Below are 21,481 nucleotides of genomic sequence, written 5' to 3'. Positions count from 1 at the left end.
CAGCACTTTTTGTGCTTTATTTTGAGACAGGGTCTCACTAAGTTGCTTACAGCCTTGCTAAATTGCTGAGGCTGACTCTGAACTTGAGATCCTCCTGCCTCAGCCTCTGTAATCCCAGTCCCTGGATTGCAGGCATGTGCCACCACACCCAATAACCAATATCTTTTTAAAGGAAAACTCTATTATGCTCAACTCACAATTATCCAAGATTAGTTATTCATACTAAATATATTTTTTGATTCATCCCAAAATTCTGAGAGCTCTTGAATAAACAAATTGTGCACAAAACGTCAAACTCAAATTCAAGTATTTGGGACTCAGAAAAAAAGCAAAGACTATTATTTGAATTTGGTAAGGGAAATCTAATCATTTGGAAAGCATTCATACATGCTGCACCCATATTGCTGATAAGGGTTACTGCTCAGTTCCTTAACTGTTCTAGAAGTTGTTGCTATTGTTTCGCCTTATGGAAACATCATAATATTTCAGTGATAATACCAAGCCTAAATCTGTATTTCTTACCCCAATCAAATTATATCAATTTCCAATTAGGGTCAGGTAGTAAGAAATGGAAAGATCATGGAAGGAAAGGTATTTTTATTTATTTATACCTCTAAGTGATTTCCCAATTTTTCCAAATCAGTGTGTATCTCTACGTACAAATACTAGACAGCTATCCCATTTCTGCCATCTTACTACCAACATTTTCATTCAATATTTAAAACATGAACTTATTTCCTGTGATTGGTTTATTTTCTGGCTAATTCAAATAAGATCTATCGTTGTTCCTTCTGAACACCAACTAATTGTTTCCCTGGGTTTGAATTCTAGGATTCAGGTTCCCATAGCTATAACTACTTTCAAATTCACAATCCCCAAGTTCCCATACTTATAAATTAGTTTCAATAACCCAATAAACTCTGTCCTTGCAAACAAAAGCTTGTGCTGGTTGGAGGTCCGGCGCGAAAACTTGAAAGTATTGTAGGACTTGGACTAGTCGCCACCCAACACATGCCTATCACAAGAGTAGCTGCAGGCTCTGGGAGATAAGAACTTGGGCAGGAGTCACAGACCTGGCTAGTCCAAGCAAACCCGAGCCTTACAAACTAGCCAGACCCAGCAAAGGTGCACAGATCCGGGGGGAGGGGAGGGTCCTTAAAGGGCATTAGGGACTGGAAGGGTGGGCGGGACAGACTAAAGTCCCTGGAGACAGGGTACCTCCCCTCCCCCACAACCTGTTGGATGCCACAGGCAGGTATTGGTCCAGGAAAGAGTGGTCGGTCCTTCTGGTCCTTCGGAGCTCAAGACAGCGCCAATCCTCAACGCGGGAAGCGGCTCACAGAGATGTAAAGCGCTTGTCCCCCCCCACCCCCCCACGCTCCTACCCCTCACCCAGTTGCTCACCGGTGTTGCAGCCCCACAAGTCCCAGAGTGATCACATGCGGCACATCTAGCTGCGTGGGCCACTCTCCAGAAGCTATGCACCCGAAGACGCCGCATTCCTCTCGAATCCCCAACTCCTCCAGCTCCATCTCGCCGGTGAAAGCACGTGGAGCGGCTTGCCGCGGCAGCCGAGGTTCAAGCACCAACCAGCTGCCTGCACGGCCCGCAAGCTTCAGAGGCTGGCGCTGCAGACAGCCGCTTCCTTCCCCGCCGCTAGACAGAGCCTACTGCGGCGGCGCGTGCTTTGTGGGCGTGACCGGCTCCATCCCACCATACCCCGCCCCCCGTGGCCCACCAATGAGGGAGAGGAGGGAAGAGGTTCTGCGGCTGAGGGGAGGAGTCGCGGATTTCATAGGGGTGGAGCCAGTCCTCCGCAGGAAACAGAGGAGAAGATTTTTTTCCTGCACGTGGTTATCTCCGTTATTTTCCAGCACCCACGTCTGGAGTGATGAAAGTAACGGAGTTTACGTCATTTCTCTCGGAAAGGATGTAAACGTTACATGCCCCTTCCCCGGCTTTACCCCGGCTGCCACGACTTGGTATGCTCCAACCTATGAACCGCTACCGCTAGCAAAAAGGGGGCCCCAGTCTACGAGCTCTGCAGCTTGGGGAGTGGCCGCCAGTGCGCGCCACTTTTCGCCTCTATAGGAACTGTGTCTGTGCAGGGCTTGGAGGCGGGGTGGCGTCGCTGCGCCTGCGCGGCGGGAAACCTTGAGAAAGCACTCCCTCTGGGAGTCAAAGCTTCCCCCCACCGGCAGAGACCCTGAAGGTTGGGTCTGTGTCCGCGAGCTCGACTTGAGCGACGGGCGGCTAAGCTGCCCCTCCAGGGGGCGTGTCTGTGGGCGGGACTTCCTTCCCTGCCCCGCGAACCTCTCGTCGCTTCCCTCTTCCAGATTTCAGCCTCTACCTAGCGTGGTCGCTGCTCCCAGTCCATTCAGGATAATGGCGACAGCTGAAAGTGAGTAACAGGCGCCCTATTCGTGGCGCTTCACGGTCTCCCCGCCTTCTGGCCGTGAGTGCGGGCTCCGCGGCCGGATTCCAGCCACCTCCGAGCCGTGTCCGGCCTCCGTGCAGCTGCGCGTGTAGGCCCCTGAGTGCGCGCACACGTGGCCCAGGCTCTGCGAGATGTGCGTTGGACTCGAAGCACCCCGGGCGTCTCCAAACTCTCCGAAATCCAGTGGGATGGAGGAAAAGGAGCAAAGTAGTGTAAGAGGGTACCCAGGAATGAGAAATGGCCAAAGATTGCCTGGAAAATTTGTCATCAATAGATGTTGCAAAACAATCACGTGAAAATTTAGCGTTGACTCTTCAAACCAAAGGCTTGCCTTTCCTGATTGGTTAAAAACCTCCTTTTCCGTAAGGTTAATAATTTAACCTGGAAAATCTGTTAGGTTTTGTGTGGTTTGATCTTTTTCAAAAAGTTGTCTTTGAAACCTTGATAGTTTTAGAAACTTACAAAGCCCATAGGGGAAAAAAATTTCCTTGCTAATTCTCTTTGCCTTTTCAAAGTTTACGGTTACTAATCATTTTGTCCCTGAGGGTCAGATCCTCAGGACAAATCGTTCTTGTTCTTTATACTAGTAAAAAGTTGGTTTGATCCACACACCGTTTTATACGTTTATAGTGAAGCAAATTGCATTCCACTGACAGGTAAATTTTTCTAAAATTTACTTTTACAGTTTCTAAAAGGTACCTTTCTCAAAAATGTTTATAGTTGGCATCCCTAGAGCTATTAAATCCAGTTGGTGCTGGGGAAAACTGACCAAATATTACTGTCCTATTGTGTGCATGTTTAAACATGTAACAAGGAATCCAACTATTATATATAATTATAATGCACCAATAAGAAGATGAAAAAAGGAAACAAAAATCCAGTCAGAAGTTCTTGTCATTTAATCCTATATACTGCTGTCCTTTCTACCTTTTTTGCTCCATTGTGAATACTTAGCCTACATTCCAATCAGGTTAACTCTCCAAAGTTTATTTCTTGTTATATATATGTTTTATTTATACTTTTTCATAGACCATCGTTTGCTAATAGAAATATGAAAACCACATACGTTTGCTAATAGAAATATGAAAACCACATATTTAAATTTGTTTTCTAGTAACCATATTTTGAAAATAAATTTAGTGAAACAAGTTTTAATGCATTTTATTTAACCCAGTATATTCAAGATACTAGCAATTCAACATGTACTCTGTATAAGAAATTGTTGAGAAATTTTGCCTTTTTTTTCATGTTGAATATGGAACATATTCACAGCCACATTGGCTAGTGGCTACCTATTGGACAGCACAATTCTAGAATGTTCTTAACTATCATCTGATTATTCTGTGCTTTGCAAAACTTGAATTTCAATTCTGTGAACCTTTCTCAGTCCTCATCTGTCTTTTCTGAATCCATATATTAATTTCTAGTAAGTCATTTTCACACTCGTAGCATAATTCTTTGCCCATTGCTCTTTCTTTAGACCAGGACATTATTTGTCTGTGTTGCTGCAATAGCATCCTAAACTGGATTCTCCGACTCTAGTTCTGTTCCACCCACCCCTTCCTCAGTTTATTTTCCACACAGCACCCATACTGATCTTTCTGAAATACAGATATATCCTTGTACTTCAGTGCTTAAAAGCCCCATTGTTCTTAGGATAAAGACTAAAATCAATGAACATGGGTTAAAAAGCCTAAAGTATGAGTAGCAAAATGTCTCAGCTGTTAGAGAGACAAGGATAATGGAAAGAGTACAGAATTTAATATCAGGTCTTTGAAAGAGATTGTCAAAAGGTTTGTGAGAGTGATATAAAAATTAAGAAAGTTGGGATTCTAGGAAGAGAATGGAGAAATGAGTTTTGAACACCAAGCTAGAGCTATTCCCTGAAGGACTTTTTAAACCTTGCTAATGTGTCTGGACATTAGATTAGGAAGGCAGGAATTCTTCCTCTGAATTCACTTAATTAATTAATAATTAAGTGAATTATTATACTGAATTGTAGTCAGTGTCTACCAAGAATAAAATTTAGCTTGGCTGGAAGCAAAGGAAAAATACATTTCTTTGGAGCTAATTAGGAATGCAATCTGCAATCAGGAAACACAAATTTCAGTAGCCTTGAATTGAGTTTTGAGTTTTTTTGTTCTTTTGGTTTTTTTTTGCGGTGCTGGGGATCGGACCCAGGGCCTTGTGCTTGCAAGGCAAGCACTCTACGGACTGAGCTATCTTCCCAACCCGAGTTTTGAATTTTTTACAAAGTGGCAGAGGGTAATGATTATTTTACTTGTTAATCAGGAATTATGATCGTACTACCAGTAAGCTGCCTCGTAGGAAAAGAATTGGGTACAGCTTTAGTCTCTGGGTAATTTGGGGGAATGGGTCCATTATAAGGTCAACAGAGGTTATCATTGTTTCAGGAAACTGGTGATTGGCCTAGTCCAAAGGTCAGCTCACTTGGTGAGGGCATGTCTATGGTGCACTTGACTGGTGGGCTTCCATGTTGATGTACCTCAAACCCAATTCAACAGTGGTCTCCAGGCTCCATGTTAAGTGCTCTAAACCAGTTCCCTAAAAGAAAATTTTTATTTTCTTCCTTGACACTAGTTTGTTTAGTTGTTACCTCTGCTACTTGGTGATGCAGCCCCTGCCCATCTCTTCTACCTTATTTCCTGCTGCCCTTTTCTGTTTCTTAGCTGCTTCCTCATACATGCCAGTCCTGTCCAGTCCCATGGCAACGTACATACAACTAGAGTTCTAGGGGTCCAACCATTCTGAAGTTCCATGCTCTCCTTCATCACCTGGTTGGCCTTTACTCACCACAACTAACTACCCCTTTCTTAATCATTTTTTAATCTCAAACCTAATTTTCAGTTTATTCTAGACTTACTTCTTTGATGTCTAGACTAGGTTAGTTGGCACTGCTATGAACACGTGATCCTATAGTCTATTTATTGCAGTATGTTTATTATGATATCTTATTTAACATCAGGTTTGCTCAGACTTGATTAAGTCCCCTGAGGAGAGGTTTTAGGTCTCATTTGCTAATACATCCCCAGTACCCACACATGTATACGCTGGGAAAATACTAACACTTGGACTAGTGCTTGGAGAGCATGAGGGTTGATTTCCCCTTTGGAAATTTTAAGTCCTTAAACTTCTGTTATCTTGGATCTTCACCAAAATTATTTTTGCTGGTGACCAGGATTTACTTCTTTTTAGGTCTTAGGACCAACATCAAAATTAGATTCCTTTGTGCTCATTTCTTCATAATTTCCTACAACTGTAGTTGAAGAGAAAGGGTTAGTGTAAAGAGGGCATTAAGAAATCAGAAATATTGCTTGCAAATGAGCTAACTTAAAAGTAAGTGGATGTTGGACTGGGGTTATAGCTCAGCTGGTTGAGTGCTTGCCTTGCAAGCACAAGGCCCTGGGTTCAAATCCCCAGCACTGCAAAAAAAAAAAAGTAAATGGAGCTTGTGGCAGTGACACAAGCCTGTAAGCCCAGTGACTCCAGAGGCTGAGGCAGGAGGATCATGAGGATCATGAGTTCAGAGCCAGCCTCAGTACAGTGAGTCCCTGTCTCTAAATAAAATACAAAATAGTGCTGGGGATGTGGCTCAGTGATTGAGTGCCCGAGTTCAGTCCCCAGTACCAAAAAATAAAATAAGTGGAGGAACCTCTTCTTGCACATTAACTTGAAATTAAGGAACCTATCAGACTAAACTTACTTGTACTTATTTTGCCTGCCATGGAAAGCAGAAGTCAGGAAAAATACAGCATAGTTTAAACAGTGTATCCGGCTGTGTATAAAAAATATTAAAGTGTCTTTTTTTTCTTTTTTGAGAAAAAGGAACAAGTTTTATTGCTTTGCTAGCAAAAGAGAAACACTGGAGACTCCTGTCCCAAAGACTGTGATTCTGCCCATCAGGGGACTTTTAAAGAAGGGATTCCAAGGCTACATTCCACTTGTTCTCTGTCTAGAGTTGTAATTCACTGTTAACTTGGGAGGTAGTCCTTTCTCTGACATCTTTTTGTACCATCCCCAAAGTCTGGATTACTTCATTCCTATGGAGGGTGTGTACCCAAGGACAGGTAAATCTGCCTAAAATGAAGAAAGGTGATCCTGTTTCTCCTGAGAATAGGGAGGGGGAGAGATTAGGGAGGAGCAGGGAGAGAGGAAAAGAAACATGTCTGTTTTAAAAATAAGTTGCAGTGGCAGAGCTGCAAGAGCTAATGCAAAGCATTAAAGGGGACCACTGTTACGTTTTCCCAATTTCTGCATTTCCATTTCTGTGGAAAAATGGGCGATGACATCTCCAAACTTTCCTGCTGAAGGTGGGCAAAGTTGAGGGACAGAACCCAAAGTCCTTGTTCTCTATCAGGTGGGGTGTGGACAGTTAAGGGTATTCAGTATGAGAGCAGTTCAGAGGTCCACAGTGGCTGATGGCAGCTGACTGGAGAAGGCATACATATGGCAGGGATCATGTAGATGGTCAACAGTGGTGACTTTACTGAGTTGTTTCCTTTATCTCAAAGTGGACCATGATGGAGCTTTGGTAGTGGCAGCTGCTAAGAAGGTCCCTCTGTCCCTCCCTTTATTCACAGAAGTAACTCCTCTGGTTCCACCCAAGACAAACTCACCTCCTAACTCCAGCACTTGGCTTTCAGCACCTTTGCCAGCACCTTGCATCCTCAGCATTGAAGTGGGGTTCCTTGGAGAGCCAGGCCTGCCTGAACATTGATCAGCTTTATGCTTTGAATATACCCCTTGCTGCTCTGCCACTGCAACTGACTTTTAAAATGGACATGTTTCTTTCTCTTATCTTTCCCTGCTCCTCCCTTATCTCAGGGGAAACATGATTACTTTTCTTCCCCATCCTAGAGAAGAGTTATCTGTCCTTGAGCATTCACCCTCCATAGGAATGAAGTAATCCAGACTTTGGGATGGCACCAGAAGATCTCAGAGAGGACTATCTTCCAAATTAACAAGTGAATTACAACAGAGAACACCTGGGATGTAACCTTTGAATCACCTCTTTAAAAGCCCCCTGGTCCTGCTGATGAGTCCCCTGTGTTTCTTCTTTGTTAGCAAAACCATAAACTTACTTTTTCCTTTTCATCAAAACCAAGTCCTTGTTATTGGATGGGCATCAGGGACAAGGACCGAGCTTTTGGCAACATCCCCAAGAAAGCAGCAACAGGGACTGCTTCTGGGTCCCATCTGGGATAACCAAATTTTTTACCAAAAGCTCAGTCCTTGTCCCTGATGACCATCCAATAACAAAGACACGATTTTGAGGAAAAAAAAAAAAGAAGAAGAAGTTTGCTAGCATAGAAGAAACACAGGCAATTCCTGTCCCAGAGGCTGATTCTCAAGTATCTTCATTTTAATTCCGTTTCAGTTTATCTGTGAGAGAAACACAGATTGATAGTGGAAAGAGCATAGGATTTGATATCAGAAGACCTAGAATTTTGTCTTGCTCTGCATATCCTCATTGGGTGACTTTTCTTTTTTTTTTTTTTTTTTTTTTTTGGGCGGGGGGTGCTGGGGATCGAACCCAGGGCCTTATGCTTACAAGGCAAGCACTCTACTGACTGAGCCATATCCCTAGCCCCCAACTTTTTTGATTCTTAGTTTCTAATCTCTATAATTATTTGTATAACTAGACTTCCTTACAAAACTGTGTGAATGGGGGCTGGGGTTGTGACTCAGTGGTGGAGCACTTGCCAGGCATGTATAAGGCACTGGGTTCGAGTCTCAGCACTGCATATAAATAAATGAATAAAATAAGGTCTATCAACATCTAAAATATTTTTTTAAAAAACTGTATGATAACATGACAAAATAATTTGAATATAAGATTCTATGAAAATGACAATCTTTATTAAGGTTCTTAGTTATCACTGATGGGTCATTCTAGATGATTTAGTTTTCAATATTCAGGAAGTTTCTTACTGAAATCTTACAGTTCTATTCTGTTTCCACAGTACTGAACATTGGCAAGAAACTCTATGAGGGTAAAACCAAAGAAGTCTATGAATTGGTAGATAGTCCAGGAAAAGTCCTCCTGCAGTCCAAGGACCAAATTACAGCAGGAAATGCAGCTAGAAAGAATCATCTGGAAGGAAAAGCTGCAATCTCCAATAAAATTACCAGTTGTATATTTCAGTTATTACAAGAAGCAGGTAAGTGGCTCCCCACATAGCCTCCTCCCTCTTCTCTTTCTGCCTTTCCCTCTCTCCCTCCCCCTCTTTCTTTCTTACATTGATCCTGGGGAAATGACATTATTTAGATCCACAACATGTTACTTACCAGTCGAATTTTTTAGTTATTACAGGAAGCAGGTAAATTGCTCCCTTCCTTCCCCCATCCCCACATCCCACATTGATCTTTATGAGGGGGAGATGGCATTATTTGAATTAACATGCAGTTGTTTGAGGATTTGTGTGTGTGTGTGTGTGTGTGTGTGTGTGCTGGGGATTGAACCCAGGACCTTGTGCATGCAAGGCAAGCACTCTAAGAACTGAGCTATATCCCCAGCCCATATATTTATTTTTGATAAAAGGTTTTAATTTGTTTCCTGTAAAAAGTAGTTTTATTATGCCTCAGATCTACCTTTTTTTTTTTTTTTTTTTTTTTTTTTTTCTCTCTTTTTAAACTGGGAGTTAAAACTCAGGGATGCTTGTACTGAGCTACATCGTACCCAGTCCTTTTTATTTTTTATTTTGAGACAGGATTTTGCTAAGTTGCTGAGATTGGCCTTGAACTTCTGTTCCTTCTGCCTCAGCCTCCTAAGTAGGAATACGGGCGTATGTCATGGCACACAGCTCTGACCTACCTTCTTAATTAAAATTTTAGTCTTTTCTTTTTATAACTTTTAAAATCAATATGTAGGTATCAAAACTGCTTTCACAAGAAAATATGGAGAAACAGCTTTCATTGCGCCCCAGTGTGAAATGATTCCAATTGAATGGGTTTGTAGAAGAATAGCAACTGGTTCTTTTCTCAAAAGAAATCCTGGTGTCAAGGAAGGATACAAGTTTTACCCACCAAAAGTGGAGATGTTTTTCAAGGTAATTATTTTATGCTTCTGTGCCTTACTATAATGTAGCAGCAAAGGTATAATTATAAAATCAAAATATTTTGAAATTTTGATATTGAGAATGTCATTATGGGTATTTATGCCAATAAAGTACACTTTCATTAAAAAAGATAAATTGGATTTTTAAAAGAAAATATCTGAAAGTAGGGTGTAGTGGTATATGCCTATAATCCCAGTGGCCTGGGAGGGTGAGACAGGAGGATTTCGAGTTCAAAGCCAGCCAGTGAGGCTTTAAGCAACTCAGTGGGACCCTGTCTTTAAACAAAATATTAAAAAGGACTGGGGATGGGGCTCAGTGATTAAGCACCCTTGGGTTCAATCCCTGGTCCAAAAATAAAGAAAAGAAAATATCTGAAAATATACTTATCTTTGTACCAAGTTGACCAAGAAAGTGAAAAAATTTAAATGAACAATAATTGGGAAGAAATGTGTAACGTTTAATTGCAAATTTTTTTTTTTTTTAATTACAGTTGAAATCTTTTGTATTCTATTACAGGAAAACATAACTATCAGTGTCTCTTCTGAGCAAAAATACTTAAGGATATAGGAATCAACAATTATAAATTTTTATAGGCTTTATTCAAACCACTTGGTAGACCCCTCCTATCTTAGTTTATACTGTTAAGCATAGATACTGAAATTTCAAATTGTGTTTAAATGTGTTTGAGAAAGGACAAATTTTTTTCAAATACTTTGTGACCTAGAAAAAGTTACTTACCTTGAATTTTAAAGTAGCTATTAAAAGCAAATGAATTAAAAATAATTACTTTGAACTAAAGGATATTATGACCATAAACATTTTTTAGAGAAAATGAATATATCTGAGGAATTTGTACTCTAGGAGAAGTACTTTACTTTTTCTGAAAAGTTCAGAAAAATTGTATTTAAATTAATTGCACTACTATACTTTATTCTTAGGATGATGCCAATAATGATCCACAGTGGTCTGAGGAACAGCTAATTGCTGCAAAACTTTGCTTTGCTGGCGTTGTTATAGGCCAAACTGAAGTGGATATCATGAGTCATGCTACACAAGCTATTTTGAAATATTGGAGAAATCCTGGTTGCCTCAGAACTGTACACTGGTTGATATGAAGGTACAAAGAAAACAGATTTGAAAGTAAAGGTTATTATAATTGAGAAATGTCTTTAGTAATATCATTTTTTTAAAGGCCTTCTTTGGCAATATGCCATTTCTAGATTGAATTTGGTGTTGACGTAACCACCAAAGAAATTGTTCTTGCTGATGTTATTGATAATGATTCCTGGAGACTCTGGCCATCAGGGGATCGAAGCCAGCAGAAAGACAAACAGGTAAGTAATGCTGTGAGTTTTTATCCTTTGTAAGATCAGATTGGGACAGGAAAGAGAGGAAAGATAAGGTTTATATCCTTTATGAACCTGATTTGTTGATTTCTATTTACTTTTAAAGATACGTATCTCCTGTATCTTGACATAGTAATAATAAACTTATAAGTCAGATGTCTTGTTTATCATATTTATAGAGTCCATCACTAACAGAGTAAGTGTCCTTGTTTGGCTAGTTGAAAACTAAGACTCTAAGAGGATAAGTATCTTCACAATTACAAGAATAATCGACAGATCTGGGACTCTACACCAAGTCCTCTGGTCTTAATCAGGCTTCATTTCTATTTTTTCCTAATAAAATTAGGATGAGATCCTCTGAAGGCTTAGTACATAAGAATTCTCATGACTGTTAATTATAGATGCTAATGTAGAAAGCTCTTAACCTTAAAGGAAAGTAAAACTTTAAACACTATTGAACTTCCTCTAGTTTAATTTAAGAAATGAATTTGTACGCTGAGATATGTTTTCCGATATAGCTCATTTTAAAAACTCATCACAATCCCTACTCAAAACTCAGAAACCAGATGATTTCACAAAGCAAGAGATATTTATTTTCTAAACTTCCTATCTTATTTTCTAGTCTTATCGTGACCTCAAAGAAGTAACTCCTGAAGGGCTCCAGATGGTAAAGAAAAACTTTGAGTGGGTTGCAGAGAGAGTAGAGGTAATTCTTCTGTAGTAAACCTGTACTGTGAAGGAAATCTTGTTTCAAAATAAATGTGAAAGATGTAGTACTTTCCATTTTTTTCAATGATTTTGAAAGAGAGGAACACCTTTAGGAAATGTCCCAGCTCTACTACCCTTACTGGTATACTAGAAATCTCCGCTAGTAAGCTGTTGAGTGTACTGCTTCCAGTTCTTGGTAGGGAAACCTGGGATCCCGTCAACTCCCTGTCCATGTAGGAGAAACTTCACATTTCCTACCAGCCTCTCCCCTACTACTCAGTTCCAACATCAGAGGATGGATGGAATGCCATGTAATCTTATTTATTTATTTATTTTAATTTAAAAAGTTTTTGTTTGTGGTATTAGGAAACAAACCAAAGGCCCCCATGCATGCTAGGCAAGTACTTTACCACTGAGCTACATCCCCAGCCCCTCCATTTAACTTTTTTTTTTTTTAAATATAGTACTGGTCATTGAACCCAGGCCTGAGCAGCATCCCCAGTCCCCCTTCATGTAACTATAAAATGTCACTTTAATTTTTATGGTATTACAATTACTATAATTCCATGGGAGTTGAATGGAATTTCTGATTATCCAAGGATCATAATCACCTTTTAGAACGTTATTTCCATGTCACCACAGTTGCATACACCTGTAATTCCAGTGCCTCAGGAGGCTGAAGCAGGATTGCAGACCCGCCTCAGCGACTTGGTGGACTTCTCCCAAAATAAAAAATAAAGGGACTGGGAATGTAGCACAGTGGTAAAGTACCCCTGAATTCAATCCCTGGTACCTCAAGAAAAAAATTTTTTTAAAATTATTTCACTGGGCACATGCTTATAATCCCAGCATCTCGGAAGGCTGAGGCAGCCTCAGCAAAGTGAGGTTCTAAGCAATTTAGAGAAACCGTCTCTTAAATAAAATACAGAAAAGGACTGGGCATGTGGCTCAGTGGTTAGTCTCTGAGTTCCACCTCCAGCACCCCTCCCCCCAAAAAAAATGTATCAACCACCTTACAAATGTATAATATAACCTCTGATTTGACTAATCATGCTATTGAACATCCTTAGGACGAAATACTTTGTGTTATAGTTTCTTGAATTATAATTAAAATATGTGATTTAAAATCTTATCCATTAAGTCCTAATTATGAAAACCACTGCCCTTTATACAGAAGAGTTTTTTAAAATGGAGCCTCTTTCATTTTGTTCTATTTGTCTCTGTCTTAAATTTGATTTAAGGGAAAATATTCTGTCAAGATACAATTTTACTGCCAACTCTATCTCTGTAAATTAACTGTTCTTATTGTACTCGTTCCTGTTTGTCTATTTTTATCTTTTTTGTTCCTTTTTATATCCACGTTTTTCTATTTTAGTTGCTTCTGAAGTCAGAAAGTCAGTGCAGGGTTGTAGTACTGATGGGTTCAACTTCTGATCTCGGCCACTGTGAAAAAATCAAGAAGGCTTGTGGAAATTATGGAATTCCCTGTGAACTTCGGGTAACATCTGCCCATAAAGGACCAGATGAAACTCTGAGGATTAAAGCTGAGTATGAAGGTAAACTTAAAATAATTAGAGCACCTCAGGTGTTGTAGATTTTGACAACAAATTATGTTTTAGATTAATAATACCATAAAATTGTTTCTCCATATTTCCAAGGGAAAATCTTGTAATATGCTATGCTTTCAAGATACTCACCTTCAAGGAGCATAAGATATGGGGAGCTTGAAAAAGAAAGGAGCAGGATAAAAGAATTGTAAATGCAAGCATGAGGAAAACAGACTGGAACTGTGAGAACCTCCGGTGTCTTTACCTGATAATCCTCCCTTTGAGCACTGTCTCTAGTATGCTTCAATAGAAAAGAAGCCCCATCGAGGTTACAGGAGGCCTGAGTTGAAACTGCAGACCTCTCTGCTGTCTTTGATGGTCAGCCTTCCCTGGGAGACAAACATGAAGCCAACATACAGTTTCAGTTTCACAATGTACTATGTAAAAGAAATGATAAGACAGTGTCGATGTAAAATAATAACTCCTTTGGTTCACAATCAAATATTTCCCGACTTGAAAAAATGTTGATTGACACTTGTAATTGTCCTTGCTCCAGGATTGTAGTTACTGGTTTTGTTTATTTTTGTAGTACTAGGGATTAAATCTAAGGCCTCACACATGCTAGGCAAGCACTAAACTACATCTTTAACCCTTTTAATTTTTCTTTTGAGATAAGGTCTCCCTAAGTTACTGAGGCTGACCTTGAACTTGTGAGATCCTCTTTCCTCAACCTCCTAAGCAGCTGGAATTATGGATATATGCACCATTACACATGGCCTAGGAGTGATTTAAGACATACAAGGCATTTTCTTTTTTGAAACATCCTTAAGTCTTTTGAATGCTTAATGTAATAATCATCTTGTAATTGCCCTAGGGGATGGCATTCCTACTGTATTTGTGGCAGTGGCAGGTAGAAGCAATGGTTTGGGCCCAGTGATGTCTGGTAACACTGCATATCCAGTTATCAGCTGTCCTCCCCTCACACCAGACTGGGGAGCTCAGGATGTGTGGTCTTCACTTCGATTACCCAGTGGTAAGTTACACTGAAAATTTTGAACTAGTTTTTGCAAAAATTCAAATAATACCTAACAGTATGGAGAATAGCACAATGAATGTACCTATAACCAAGTCTAAGCAAGTAACAGTTTTGTTGCATCTAAAACCACCCTCCACCATTGGATTGGATTATTTTAAAGCAGATTTTACACATTGTAATGTCTTATAATTGAATATTTTAAGTATACATCTCCAAGAAATAAGAACTCTAGCTTGTTTAGATCATAATTATGTTACCTAATTTACCATCTAAGAAAAATTAGTAATAATTTCTTTAAATCATCTTATTTCCAGTTATGTATCATCTGTTTTTACAGATGCTTAAGTTAGGGTTGAACACAGTCTGCATATTGAATTTACTTGATTTTTGTTGTATATTTTCATCTATAAAAATCACCCTCCTCTTTTACCTTTCATTTCTCCTATAGAATTTTCCACTTTTTGTGTGTGTGTGTGTGGTGCTGGGGATTAGAACCCAGGGCCTTGTGCATGTGAGGCATGCACTTTACCAACTGAGCTACATCCCCAGCCCCATTTTCCACATTTTTAATTTGGTTGATTGTATTCCTCCATGGTGGTAAACATCCTCTTCCATCCCCTATGTTTCCTCTAAATTGGTTAGTAGGATTAAGTTCAGATTTTTTTTTTAGGAATATATCATTAAAGGTATTTATTGAGTTTTTAAAACGTGAATGTGATTATGTTACTTTTGTATGAAAAATAAAATTATTTTTTAAGAATCAAGAACAAAAGTTCAAAACACAGGTTGCCCCATCGTTTGATCCATCAACTGCAACCAGCCAACCCTTGGACCAACAAGTTGACCTGGCCTTGGAGTGAGCCATATCTGGCTCCTCCAGTTGCAGCCATAAGGAGGGAAGGTTTCCCATGCAGCTGTGGACTTGAGACAGTTCTGTCTGCAGATTGCTCAACATGATCCCCTGCTGACTGGAGTATCTGCAAGTACAATTCCCTTCAGACTCCAGAAATCTTTTGGGGGGGGGGTAGTCAAATGAATCAGGTTTCCCAAAACCATTTGTAATGAACCAGTAAATATTCAACAGACCTACATTTGAAGCCTAAACAATGACTTCCTTATAAAACATGTGCCATAATACATACTTCATCATCTTTGAATTTTCATGAATTTCTATTTCACAAGGGCAATTATTTTATATATACTGGCTGTAGCATATAGTAAAATAATTAGTATTAAAAATAAAACAAATGGAAGTCATAATGCCTGATGTGGCTAAATTTCGTAGAGTAACAATATTGTGGTTCTTTTCTTCATAATCTAGAATATAATCTGATGTCCTGCAAGTCTTGAGAATCAGTATTAATTCAGTAGGAGTTGATTTACTTATTACTAAAATCCCAAACTTTTCTCAGTTGTGTAAATCAGCTCTTTGTGTGTCAAAATCATTAAGTACCTGAGCCTCCTGACCTGTTCACCTATGGACTGGCTTCTCTCCGGGCCTTCTGCATTTGCTGTAGTCTTAGATCTGCCTTTACCATCATTCTGGAGATTCATTTTGCCTTTCTGGGTCTAGTCTTAGATCTCCAGACCTCAGATTCCTAGGTCCCATGTCTTCCTCTTTCTTGGTTTACTTCTTATTTTACTTGGAGCACATTCTTTTTTTGTTTGTTTGTTTTAATTATACATAACAGTAGAATACACTTTGATACATCATGTATAATGTTGTATGATTTCTCATTCTTCTGGTTATTCATGATGTAGAATCCCACTGGTCCTATAGTTATTATGTATATAGGATAATAATGTCTGATTCATTCTACTATCCTTCCTATCCCCATACCCTCTCCCTTCTCTTCAGTACCCTCTGCCAAAAGTTATTCTTTCCTAGCCCCACCCCCGGCCATTGTAAATTAACATCCACATATCAGAGAAGACATTCCACTTTGGTTTTTTGGGGATTGCTTATTTTGCTTAGCATGATATTTTACTTGGCTCCATCCATTTATTGGCAAATGCCATTATTTCATTCTTCTTTAAGGCTGAGTAGTATTCCATCATATATATATATATATATATGCCACTTTTTTTTTTTAATCCATTCGTCCGTTGAAGAGCACCTTGGTTGGTTCCATTTGGAGCACTTTTTTTTTTAACTTCCTCAGAAAAGAGTACAAAAGGAAAACCTGAAGGCCTGTATATCTGAAATGTTTTTACTGAAGTTCCATACTTACTTGGTAGTGTAGGAATATAATTCTAGGTTAAAAATCATTTTCCCATAGAATTTTAAAAGAATAAATACTCCTTGATCTAGCATTCAGAGTTGTTGAGAACCCCAGTGTCTTTCTCCCATTCTGATTCTGGGTCCTTTATGAATTTTGTTTCTTTGTGGAAACTTAGGATCTTTTATCTGTACTGATTATTCTTAAATTTCACAGAGATGTGACTTGGTGAGTCTATTATTATTGTATGTGTCTTTGTGGGTTCTTTTAACGAGGTACTTATTCCTTAAATCATGGATAATTTTCTTGAGTTATTTCTTACCCCTCCATTTTCTCTGTTCTCTTTTTTAAATTTATTATTCATATTTGGAATTCCTTGACTTCTATTTTCTTTCTCTTGTTGCTGAGTTCTGAGATATGACCTCAGTTTTGTATCACATCCGAACCCTTCTGCTGTGTTTTTCATTTTATGATTTCCTCAACTCTTGTTAATTCAGTTTCAGTGGATACTGAAAAAAAGCCATTTGGAAACTGGCTCAACTCTGGGTTAAGCTGGAGTTACTATGAATAATCCCACACATCAGTGACTAGGTCTTTTCTTGTGTGTTAGAATTATGCAGAGAACTTTGTCTCCATCTTCTGCCTGGATGAATAAACCTGGCTGCCAGCATTCAGGAAGCTTAGTCGGGGACTCTCAACATGAGTTTGTGAACTTCACCCCTATATCACTAGATCATTCCTTGCCTCACCTGTTCCTGGTATTCCCCCAGTCCAGAGACTGAAGTGTTTTACCTTCAGATAAATTGAAAATTATGCCACAGTGTTTTAAAGAGGCAGTTACTCAGGTACAGATAGGAACGAGGTCTGAGGACCTAATCCCTTCTTAGATTTTTACTAGTCGGTCCTCTTCTTTTTGGCACCATTTTTATTCCCATTTCATGCCTCCCTCAAAAGTATTTGGTGACACTTATTCCTCAAATCTTTGGCAGGGTTCTGTGATGTTAGTTAGGTTGCTTCTCTCTCTTTTTTTTTTTTTTTCTTCCAGTTTGTTTTCTTGGTCTATTGAGTTAGTCACCACTTAATTTGCCTTCCAGTTGTCAAAATGTTACTTTCATTATCTCTTTGTCTTAATGTTTATGCATATTTTCTTTATTCCCTAAGGTGGATTTTGTATGGTTTCAGAGATAAATCTTAATACATATTCACTAAATCCTTAACTACACATTGATTACATAAACTTTTCAAGCTTAATATCCACTGTAGCTATAAATAAAGCTATTAATCAAGTTTATGTCAGAGAAACTATATACATATCATCCATGGAAATTAGTAAAGGAAACTATGAGCAGCAATAAAAGGACGGTTTTTATCTAGTAGGATTCAAGGAGAGATAAGAAATCTGGGAGATTTGTGCATTCTGGTCACCAGAATTGGGGATAATCTTGTGTGTGTGTGTGTGTGCGCGCGCACGTGTGTTACTGGGGACTGAACCCACAGACCCTCTACCATTGAGCCACACCCCAGCCCTTTTTATTTTATTTTAAAATGGGGTCTCATTAAGCAATTGAGGCTGGCCTCAAACTTGTACTCCTCTTACTTCGGTCTCCCCAGTTTCTGGAATTACAGATGTGTACCACCACACCTGACCAGGGACAGGTACAGTTTTATAGTAGCTTATATAAAATTCTGAAAGATTGCTTACCTTCCTTTCTGTGATGCCATGTTCATTAGAGAGCCATTTTGATTATTTTGTATATTTGTTTTGTTTGTGGTGCTAGGGGATTGAGCCCTTGTACTTTTATTATTAACTAACACCTCAATTTTCTGTCTTTTCTTTCTGAAATATAGGTCTCGGTTGCTCCACCATACTTTCTCCAGAAGGATCAGCTCAGTTTGCAGCTCAGATATTTGGATTAAACAACCATTTGATATGGGCCAAACTGCGAGCAAGCATATTGAACACATGGATTTTCTTGAAGCAAGCTGACAGGAAAATCAGAGAATGCAGTTTATAAGAAAAAATTTGTCATTTCTTTTCTTTTTTTTTTTTTTTTTTTTTTTTTTGTTTTTTAGCAGAAAAAGTACAAATTTCTAGTTTAGCTGCAGGAAAAAAAAGCAAGATGAAAAGATGATTTTTAAATCAGAAAACAAAATTTATTAGTGAATAAACACTTCTCTAAGATTGAATTAAAAGATCAACTGTTCACATTAGTATTCCTTAATAGATAGTGAAATTAGTGTAGAAATGTTTTCAGATTAATCTCTTACGATGTGGTCACTGTTAGGTAGAAATATATTTTATAAATGCTAATAAAATCCTGTTACAAAGCTCTAAAGTTATTACTTCACCTTCTGTATTAAAACCTGCAAGTTTTAGAAAGTATTGATTATATCTTAAGTGTTAAGAGTAACAGTTCTCTTTCATTTAATGGGCTTTACAAATTCTGAGGGCATGGTTTTTTATTTATTCCTCAGAAAATGAGGTCATGTACATGTATTTCTGCTGGGGTCCAGCCCTAGCAGCAGTCAGGGGTCCTAGATGGATGGGAGGCGTCTTGTGGTGGAGAAACAACAAACAGAGACACCAAGTGTTCTGAGGCTGAATCTGAATCTTTATTGTACAGAATCTTTTTGTATGTTTTTTCTTTGGTATTGATTACATCATTTCATAGTTAATACAATGAAATGTTGAGTAAAAAATCTTCAAGAGTATAATTAACGATCTTATTCAAGAAACATGCTCTTACAGTATGTATAGCTTAAATAAAAATTTAAAAAACCCAGTTCCCAGCAAGGTAGAGGGCATCATGCTCCGTTTAGTTTTAATTTCCCTGAAAGAATACGTCATTCAGTTTCTATAGAAGTTACCCTTTCCAAGGACTCTAATGTTAGTTATTAACAGTGGAAAGTTTTTGTTATTACTAATAGAGAATAGAGGAATTAGCTTATAGTTAATATTTATTCTATTTCATGTACTCAATGGTGGACTAAAACTATTTTGATCTTTAAAAAACTAGGCGTAGGAAGAATACAAATTGTACTTATGATTAACCTATTTATTTTTTATTAAGTGGGAAAAATATCCTTAAACTTAATCATAAACACTAAGAAAGCAATGAAGACCAAACACCACATCAGAGCTCAGGAATACACTCTCATATACCTATATATAACTTTTAGAGAATTTGTATACTAAAAGAAATCACAGGCTCCCTATGAATTTGAGCAAATCATAAATACTTATTTATAATTTCATCTAAGTATTAATATAAAACATTGTGTTATTTTGTATACCAGCACCATAAAATCTCCCCAGTATTCTCTATAATCTGAATCTGAGGATATATTGATTATTAGTATTAAAAGCAACCGCACATGGAGACATGCCACGCCTATGGCCCCCAAGAGGGAGGATGATCTTTCAATAGAACTGTGTCAAGTATTGGATCCTCTACTCCCAACAGAATCATGTCAAGTGTTGGAGTGGTAGGAAATAGATGCGGCATATTTCTGGCTATTGAAACATCTTTTTGGTGTTTTTGTTTTTGTGGTGCGATGATGGAACCCAATGCAAGTGTTCTACCACTGAGCTACACTCCTAGCCTCAATTTTCAATTTTTTTTCTTTTTTTTTTTTTTTTTTTTGTGAAAAGTAGAGATTGGTACATGGCATAGAGGAAAACATATGAAATAAGATAAAGGACACCATGGAAGTTGTGGAAAAGGGACTTTTTTGATACCTTCTCTGATGTTTATCAGGAAAGTTCCCCACAGAAAAAAGTAGTCACCTTTGCCATCCCAAATGAAAGATGGAATTCAACTTACTTAGCTATGAGACTTGATATGGTTGTTACCAAAAACTCGGTCCTTGTCCTCAGTGCCAGTCCAATAAGGAGGACATGGTTTTGAGAAAAAACAAAAAAAGTTGAATGCTTTGCTAGCAAAGGAGAAACTGTGAACTGTCCCAGAAGCTGTGATTCTGCCCCTCCAGCAGGAACAGGGGACTTTAAAGAGGTGATTCAAAGGTTATATTCCTCTGTTGGATTGGTAATTCACTTGTTATTTGGGAGACTGTCATTTCTGAGGTCTCTGGTACCATCCCCAAGGTCTGGCGTACATCATTCCTACAGTGGGTGTACTCAAGATATCTGCCTATATTGGGGAAGAAAGGTAATCCTGTTTCCCCTGAGCTTAGGAGAGGGAGATATTAGGGAAGAGCAGGGAGAGAGGAAGAGAAAGAAACATGTCTTTTAAAAATAAGTTGCAGGGCTGGGGAGATAGCTCAGCTGGTAGGGTGCTTGCCTTGTAAGCATAAGGCCCTGAGTTCGATTCCCCAGTACCGCAAAAAAAAAAAAAAAAAAAAAAAAAAGTTGCAAAAAACCAAAGGAAGAACGATCTCGCTGATAAACGGATGATGACACATAATGGGGGGTGGGAGGGGGGCAAGAATGGAAGAAGGAAGGACTGTATAGAGGGAAAGAAGGGGTGGGAGGGGTGGGGGGGAGGGAAAAAATAACAATGAGTCAAACAACATTATCCTATGTAAATTTATGATTACACAAATGGTATGCCTTTACTCCATATACAGAGAAACACCATGTATCCCATTTGTTTATAATTTTTAAAAAATTAAAGATTACGGGGAGAAAAAAATAAGTTGCAGTGGCAGAGCAGCAAGTGGACCACTGTAACACGGTGGGTGCCTCTTTTAATTCTGATAAAACATATTTTGGCCACACTAACAATCATTAGCCTACCATCATTTTCAGAAATTGAATCTCCCAGTTGATAACGGTAATTAGTTTTTTCCTTGTGCTACTGTAAGTGTTAAGTGTAACCAAGATGCACCTCTATAGGAGTACTTTTACTGAGAGGCCAAATGTGTTTTATTTGAATCTTAGCTGTGATTTCACCCAAATGGATTCCATTGCAATGTTTCCCTTTTCCTTTGCCATACTTGCCACATTCCTATTTTAGGTGGTAACCTAATATAGTAAATTGAGTCCCCTTGCTAACCTCCCTATTGTCTTGGTATGTTGCTTTACTGGCTCCTTCTCAGTAGTCTTAAAGGAGGACTTCTTTTTTTGTTTTTGTTTTGTTTTGTTTTGGG

General features: G+C 38.7%; 2 protein-coding genes across 2 annotated transcripts in view; one reads left to right on the top strand and one right to left on the bottom strand.

The window, feature by feature from the left end:
- The window catches only part of Ppat (phosphoribosyl pyrophosphate amidotransferase), a 39,005-nt gene extending 37,350 nt beyond the window's left edge, over positions 1-1,655 (bottom strand). Inside the window, exon 1 of the mRNA XM_047566863.1 lies at positions 1,405-1,655. Within this exon, the coding sequence (XP_047422819.1) occupies positions 1,405-1,532 (128 nt within the window). The 5' untranslated portion in view covers positions 1,533-1,655. The remainder of the gene's footprint in view (positions 1-1,404) is intronic.
- Paics (phosphoribosylaminoimidazole carboxylase and phosphoribosylaminoimidazolesuccinocarboxamide synthase) overlaps positions 1-18,997 on the top strand; it is a 39,487-nt gene extending 20,490 nt beyond the window's left edge. Inside the window, 10 exon segments of the mRNA XM_047566864.1 lie at positions 2,344-2,401; positions 8,422-8,619; positions 9,293-9,507; positions 10,455-10,572; positions 10,575-10,633; positions 10,737-10,850; positions 11,485-11,568; positions 12,946-13,126; positions 13,992-14,150; positions 18,221-18,997. Coding sequence (XP_047422820.1) covers positions 2,344-2,401; positions 8,422-8,619; positions 9,293-9,507; positions 10,455-10,572; positions 10,575-10,633; positions 10,737-10,850; positions 11,485-11,568; positions 12,946-13,126; positions 13,992-14,150; positions 18,221-18,387 — 1,353 coding nt within the window. The 3' untranslated portion in view covers positions 18,388-18,997.
- Positions 18,998-21,481: the final 2,484 nt, after the last annotated feature.

This window comes from Sciurus carolinensis, chromosome 10 (genome assembly GCF_902686445.1).
Source record: "Sciurus carolinensis chromosome 10, mSciCar1.2, whole genome shotgun sequence".
Classification (NCBI taxonomy): domain Eukaryota; kingdom Metazoa; phylum Chordata; class Mammalia; order Rodentia; family Sciuridae; genus Sciurus; species Sciurus carolinensis.
The sequence above is the reverse complement of the archived record's forward strand: the minus strand, read 5'-3'. Positions and strand labels throughout refer to the sequence as shown.